The sequence below is a fragment of the Cervus elaphus genome, chromosome 14 (genome assembly GCF_910594005.1).
Source record: "Cervus elaphus chromosome 14, mCerEla1.1, whole genome shotgun sequence".
Classification (NCBI taxonomy): Eukaryota; Metazoa; Chordata; class Mammalia; order Artiodactyla; family Cervidae; genus Cervus; species Cervus elaphus.
Window position 1 is genome coordinate 51270211 of NC_057828.1, and position 6268 is coordinate 51276478.

General features: G+C 62.3%; 1 protein-coding gene across 1 annotated transcript; it reads right to left on the reverse strand.

The window, feature by feature from the left end:
- Positions 1-1537: 1537 nt before the first annotated feature.
- SMIM1 (small integral membrane protein 1 (Vel blood group)) lies at positions 1538-5696 on the reverse strand. Its single transcript, XM_043923381.1, has 4 exons — positions 5548-5696; positions 5122-5247; positions 2976-3102; positions 1538-2720 (listed from the first exon to the last, which is right to left on the reverse strand). The coding sequence occupies exons 3-4, from the start codon at positions 3086-3088 to the stop codon at positions 2594-2596; spliced, it is 240 nt and encodes a 79-aa protein (XP_043779316.1). The 5' UTR covers positions 3089-3102; positions 5122-5247; positions 5548-5696; the 3' UTR covers positions 1538-2593.
- Positions 5697-6268: the final 572 nt, after the last annotated feature.

The window sequence follows — 6268 nt, forward strand, 5'->3', positions numbered from 1 at the left end:
GAGGACCTCCACCCAGGGGCAAACACGAAGGAGTCAAGTTGCTGGGACCCCAGCAGACCACACCAATCCTGACCTGCTGAGGGAGGGGCCAAGCCCTTCCCCTCTTCTCCCTACTCCCCCAGGGCTGCCGGGACATGGCCTCCACCCTGGCTACAGGGTCCAGCTGGGGCCCTGGGCGGAGGGGTGGGGTTAGGGGGAGGGGTCTCAGGTGGCTCCTGTGTGTGTGTGGGGGGGGGGTGCCCCGTGGGCCCCTGCCTGCAACCCCCACCATGGGCCAGGCACGCAGTGCCAGCAGAGCCCAGGGGCCAATGGCACAGAGCATCCACCAGGGCGTGAGCTGGTGCCCCCAGCTCTCCATTCTGGGACCCGTTGGGTCATGGTGGCACATGGGGTACGGTTGGCCAGACCCCAGCACTGTGTACAGCTGCCTGCTGGCAGCCCCTGCCCACCTCCCTGCCTTGCCCCAGGCAAGACACTCCTGACCTGTGCATCGGCAGACCTGCTTCTGTGGTGGAGGGAGGGGGCTACCAGAGGAATGTGGCCCTGGAGGCTGCAGGCCATCTCAGAAGCCAGGGAGGCCAAGCCGGCCTCAGAGAGAGAGAGTGGGGGGCAGGGGACAGCCAGGGTCACTCCTCCCTTCGGTCCTGCACCGTTGCCCCGCTCCTGGCCAAGGCTACAGCAAGCCTTGGGGAGGCCCAGCCCCTGCACCGCTGGACTGGACTGCTGACCACTTAGAGCCCAGGGAGGCCACCCAGTCTAAACCTGCCAGGCTGGTGGCCCCCTGCCCACCTCCCCGCAGTCCCCACCCCAGTGCTAGTCCTGAGATGGCCAGAAGGGACTCCCGGAGGGAGCATCAGAAAGAGGCCAGACAGGTGTGGGTCAGCTGGTGCCCCCTCCCTGAGTGGGGGCTGGGGGTGGGGGTGTCTCTCTGGAGGTGGATGCTGAGGCCCCAGAGGCCAGGGTGCTGGACAGGCCCTCCACCATGGCCCCTTACCCTGCCTTCCTACCCTCCCAGCAGCAGGCCCTATTGAAGCATCACTGCTGGGGGAACCCCAGCCCAGCAGGGAACTCAAAGCCGAGGGGTCACCTGGGTGGTGCAGCCCCACCTCATGCTCACCTGACCCAGGCCCGCAGCCAGTCCTATGGGGTCTCAGCCCTCCCTGGCTGCTCAGTCTCTGATACCCAGGTCTGTGGAGCTCATGAGGGTCCTGACTGTCCTTCATCTCCTGCCCTCAACTCTAGAGTGAGGACTTTGTCCTAAGACGGTGTTTCTCACAAGGGTGCCCGGAACAGGAGGGCCTGAAGGCAGGGAGATGCTATCCATGGTCAGGAGACACAGGAGTAGGCCTGGCCACATACAGAAACTCGCCCTGCCCCGTGTTCTCACCTCCCGCCAGAGGGCCTGGCCAGGACTAGGTGCATCCCAAGGCCAGAGCTCAGTGAGAGGCCTCCCAGCCGCTGTCCATATGCCCTCCAGCCAGTTTCACATCAGTCATGCCTCACTGGGGAGGCCCACAGGAGACACCATCATCCATGCTTTTGTTCAACAGACATTTAATGACCACCTCCGAGTGCAGGGTCTCGGGCCTCCCACAGGGTGCAGGCGGAAGGGCCAGGCTCCTGCAGAGCCCCCCGGGGCAGGGTGGACAGCCCCGGGGAACACGCTCACGTCCTGGAGGGAAGACACAGCAGTGGGTCTTGGACAAGGGCTGAGGCCCCTCTCCCCCCTCTTCCCAGGAAAAGACTCAGTCCCTGGGGAGGGTGGATGGACAGAGAGGCATACATACCCCTGCCCTTAGAGGCATCCTTCCACAGTGGGAGTCAGAAGGGCTAGAGAGGGGAGGAGCCTGCCAGGCGGGACAGAGCCCACCCAGGGAGGACCCCAGTAGGGAGAGAAGGGAGGTTTGGGGGCCCTGGGCTGCAGGCCTAGCCTGGGCGTGTCCTGCAGTCAGGTTGGGACTGGTCTCCCAGTCACGTGGGCCCCTGGGTGGGTATGTGCCAAGCGTGCATGTGTGCGCCCCCATGTACCCGTGTCCCTGTTTGGCTGTATGTCTGTGGGTGCCTGTGACTGCTGTGCACACTGGTGTCCATGCAAGTCCCTGGAATCTGTGCATTGGTGCAAGGAATACCTCTATACATGGTGAGGGGCTGGGTATACACGGGGGCTGTGTATACACGGGAGTGCTGGGTATACACGGGGGGGCTGTGTATACACAGGGGGGCTGTGTATACACGGGGGTGCTGGGTATACACGGGGGGGGCTGTGTATACACAGAGGGGCTGTGTATACATGGGGGTGCTGGGTATACACGGAGGGGCTGTGTATACACGGGGGTGCTGGGTATACACGGGGGGGCTGTGTATACACGGGGTGCTGTGTATACACGGGGGTGCTGTGTATACATGGGGGGGCTGTGTATACATGGTGGGGGCTGTGTATAAACACGGGGGCTGTGTATAGACAGCAGGGCTGTTATACAGGACTTGGAGTACACTGTGGTCTGTGTAGGCAGGTGGGTCCATGCACATGGAAGGGTTCTCGCACACAGGGTGTCCCTCCAGCCCTGCTCCTGGGGGCGTGTCTGGGCAGCGTTTACTTGCACTTGTGCACGTAGTAGCCGGTGATGTAGCCCAGGATGAACACGACCCAGAAGAGGGCCACGCCCCCCAGCACCTTCATGGCGATGCCCAGCTTGCCCGAGCACAGCTTCTGGGAGACCCTAGGGTGAGAACCACAGGCACATGACCCCCAGGCAGCCCTGACTGGAGTAGGGATGGGAGCTGGGGGAGGAGGAGGAGCAGGCCCCGGGCAGCAGGGCAGCCTGGGCACTCTGAACTCGGAAGACAGGAGGGAGCAAGTGAAGGAACAAGTCAGGGAAAGTGTGGGGCCCGGGTCTGCGGATGTGGTGGCTGCCAGGAAGGACAGGAGGGGTCTGCATAGGGAGAGGCGGGGCCCCTCCTTCCTGGCCCCTCACCTCTGCCAGCCTGAGGCCTCCTCTGTGCTGGGCCCGCTGGCCACATGGACTTCATCCGGGCGGCTATTCTCCCACCTGCTGTACCTGATGCTACTCTCCTGGGGCTCCATCATGGGGGCACAGGGTTCTGGTAGGAGAGACAGAGGGTGGGCTGAGGCCTCCTGAGGCCTGTTCTACCCCCAGGGGGCCAGTGGTCCGATTCCATGTGCCATTGCTTTTAGGGTGAGGGTCTGCCTGTGGGTGGGGCCAGGGCAGAGAGGCACTGAGGTGGGCTGGCTCCTTTGTGTGCTCACTCAGTCATGTCCAATTCTTGGCGACCCCATGAACAGGCTCCTCTGTCCATGGGACTTTCCAGGCAAAAATACTGGAGTGGGCTGCCATTTCCTCCTCCAGGGGATCTTTCCAACCCAGGGATCAAACACACATCTGCATCTCCTGCATTGGCAGGTGGATTCTTTACCACTGTGCCACCTGAGAATTTCTTCCCACATCCTTTCATCTGGCTTTAGGGGTGCAGAGTGGTTAGGCCACTTGCCCAGGGTCACGTGGGAGGAGGCAAAGAGGGAATTCCAATAGAGTCTGAAAGTCTGCCAAACCCTGCCCTCAGGAATGTGAGAGGCTGTGTTTCCACCAGGCTGCTCCCTCCTGGGGGTCAGGCAGACACAGCTGCTGCAACCCTGCAGGGCCCTTGGCTGGGGTCAGGTCACCAAGCCTGATAACAGCCTGACCTCCTCCCATTCCTGCCAGATAAGACCCCAGGGCCTTCCCTGGAGGCTGGGAGGCAAAGGGCTGGGGCCTGCAGAGCGGCAGGCCTGCAGGCAGCTGGTAGGTCTTGGCAGCAGTGGCAGTAGCTGTGAATTCTGGCCTGTCACAGTTGCAACCCCTCCCTCACCTGCTGCTATGCCCTGCTGGTGGTCAAGGGGCTTGAAAGGCCCCTCACTTTTAGAGGCCTGAGACTTTGCTGCGAAAACCTGACCTGTCTTCCAGGTAATCTGGGACAGAGGCTTAAAGGCACAGTGAGCCACTTAGCAAGAAGCCAACCCAGAAATTCACGAAACCAGGCAGTTCTGAACCCCCTTCAACCCCCTCCAAGTTGCCCTTTCCCAAATCTCAGACTCAGAGGATGAAGGAAGGGAGCTTGTCTCAAAGCCACAAAGCCTGTCCTTCCCGTGGGAGCCTGTGCTCTGGGGGCAGCCATGCAGGCCAGGTCTCAGGCCCCAGGGAGGCCAAACATTTGTTGACTGTGGGTTCTGCTTTCCCACAGTGTGTCCAGCAAAGGGGCTTTGAGCCGGCTCTGTGAGCTACCTAATGTCCACCCCTCCCTCCTGTGACCAGGGCCCCTGTCTTGTTCCAGGCTGCAGTGTCCCAGCCCCAAGTGATGCTCATGGGCTAAGACAAGCTTTGATTGCTGCTTTGGATGGCATCACCGACATCAGTTCGAGCACGCTCTGGAAGTTGGTGATGAACAAGGAAGCCTGGCGTGCTGCAGTCCATGGGGTTGAAAAGAGTTGGATATGACTGAGTGACTGAACTTAACTGAACTTCCCATGACACCTATATATGAGCAAGGTGCTGGGGAGCAGCAGGAGCATGAGGCTTTGCTTTTGTGAAAGAGAATAGCCACCTCCTTCTCTCTTCCTTGATGTGATGGCTGGAACTGAGCAGCCACTTTGCAGTATGGATATCCTGCAACACTACCTGGTGGTGCTGAGTCTTCAAATGCACACCCACTGCCCACCTGTGGGTTTCTTGGTGTGAGGAGGGCCAGCCCAATCTGCTCCAGCCTGGGATAGTGGGGTCCTGGTGTTTGTGATAGAACGGGTTCCTGACTGATGTGGACTGTGGCCCTCAAGTCAACCTGGCTGGACAAAGACACCAGAAGTTGCTGATGTGCTGGAGCCAAGGTCTGAAGGCTTTGCTCACTCATCTGTAGCAACCTGACCAACCCACACCTGATGGCCACAGTGTCACAGGACCCTGGGGCTGTGCTGCCTGGCAGGGACACCTGCTGAACCCTGGAAGCCTCACTCCCAGGGGTACCACTGCCTCTTGGGAGTGTGTGGGGACAGAGCTCTGGGCACACAGGGACTGTACATACATTAAGACCCCCTCACCCCAATGCACCTCCAAGGAGCCCACGACTTACAAGGGGAGAGTCCTGACGTCGGGGATTGAGGCCTCTGCGATCCAGGAAGATGGTCAGAGCTCGGGTCAGTGAATCTCACCTCCCAGCTCGCAGTTCCGGGTCTGGGGAGTCTGAGAATTCTCCAACCTTAAAGAAAGAGAAAATAAAGAAAAAGTGAAGAGGAGCAAGAGTAAGGAAGGGAAAGGGGCTCTGGGATGCTGGGGTGTCCCAAGTGGCAAGCAGGAGCTCGCCCGGCAGTTGGCCTCGGGGGTCTGTGGGCCGGGGGACCATTCAACCCCGCCCCCACCCAGCAGCTCCACTTTTCCGGGCCGGCCGCTCGCAGGCCAGGGAGACCGCGGCCCCGAGCGCGGGGGGCTGCAGAAACCAAGCCCACCACCTCCTCCCACTGGCTACTCGAGGAAGCTGCACTCCGACCCCGCGTCTCACCTGGCTCGACAGCCCCCAGCCGCTCCGCGCCGCAGACGTGTCCCGGGCCGGAGTCGGGCGGGGCTTAGAGGGGGCGTGGTCGGGTGGGCGGTGGGGCCTGAGCGGGGGGCGGGGCGGGGCCTGAGCTGGGGCGGGGCCTTGGGGGAGGCGGTGGGTGGTGGGATCTGGACAGGGGGCGGGGCGTTGGCTCGCTGGGCGGTGCCTAATCGGGGAAGTACCTGGGGCCGTGGGTGAGTGGGTGTGGCCGCAGGACTCTTAAACCTCGGATGGGCCTGGAGGAGGAGCGGGGCGCCTCCCGGGGGCGTGGCGGGGGCGGAGCAAGCCAGAGCCCCAGGCCTTCGAGGAGTCGCGTTCCTCGGGCTGCAGGGGCCTGAGCGCACCCCTTGGCGGTGCCTAGACGCGGCCGGGATTTCCGGACCGTCTCCCCACTGTCGCAGTTTCCCTGCCGGGAGCCGGGCTCAAGCGCAAAAGCGGGTCCCGGGCGCACCTGCCGGGCTAGAACCGAGGCACTAGGCGGTTCGAGGAGGCTCCCGGGGCGTGTGCAGTTAGGCGCCGGTCTTCGGGGGCCTTCTGCTCTCTCAGAGAGGCTAGAGGCCTGGGCCCGACGGCCACGCACCTGACGCCCTCAGCGGGCGGGCGCTGCAGGAACGAAAAGATGCGTGGACAGGTGGGGGTGGAGAGCAAAGAGAAGAGGCAGAGGACCCAGTCCGCTCAGCACGTG

Coding starts and splice junctions, on each gene's coding strand:
- SMIM1 (XM_043923381.1), bottom strand. CDS start 3,088: ATGATGGAGCCCCAGGAGAGTAGCATCAGGTACAGCAGGTGGGAGAAT. Junction 2,721..2,975: donor GAGGCCTCAGGCTGGCAGAG/GTGAGGGGCCAG, acceptor TTCTCACCCTAG/GGTCTCCCAGAAGCTGTGCT.